Raw genomic sequence first — 358 nt, 5'->3', positions numbered from 1 at the left:
TCTTCACCGTGTCGAAGGACAAGTCCATCCACATGCTGACAGTGGAGGAGGGACGGCTGGAAACGCGCTTCCCCAAGGCCCACAGGTAGGTCTGCGCAGGGGGCTCGTCCCAGGCAGTGACCGCAGGGGCAGCGTCCCCTTCCTTCCCCTGCGCTGGCCATGCAGACCCCGGGCAGGGCAGGCAGAGGCCGGAGCATCATCCTCGGTGCTTTGGCAGCCATTCGCCGTGGCACGAGCCGTGACTGTGCTGGCACGGGGCTGGGGTCTCTACAGCTCGGCTCTCAACTGCGTGCTGCCCATCGATCACCACGTCTTCGCCACGGGCGACGACAGCGGGGCGCTGAAGGTGTGGGACCTG

General features: G+C 66.8%; 1 protein-coding gene across 1 annotated transcript in view; it reads left to right on the top strand.

The window, feature by feature from the left end:
- Positions 1-5: 5 nt before the first annotated feature.
- WDR55 (WD repeat domain 55) overlaps positions 6-358 on the top strand; it is a gene marked incomplete at both ends in the record, with an annotated part of 901 nt that continues 548 nt past the window's right edge. Inside the window, 2 exons of the mRNA XM_010155910.1 lie at positions 6-85; positions 274-358. Coding sequence (XP_010154212.1) covers positions 6-85; positions 274-358 — 165 coding nt within the window. The remainder of the gene's footprint in view (positions 86-273) is intronic.

Source organism: Eurypyga helias, unplaced genomic scaffold (assembly GCF_000690775.1).
Source record: "Eurypyga helias isolate BGI_N326 unplaced genomic scaffold, ASM69077v1 scaffold36727, whole genome shotgun sequence".
In the NCBI taxonomy this organism is placed as follows: domain Eukaryota; kingdom Metazoa; phylum Chordata; class Aves; order Eurypygiformes; family Eurypygidae; genus Eurypyga; species Eurypyga helias.
Note: the sequence above shows the minus strand (reverse complement) of the source record. Positions and strands in the feature narration are given on the sequence as shown.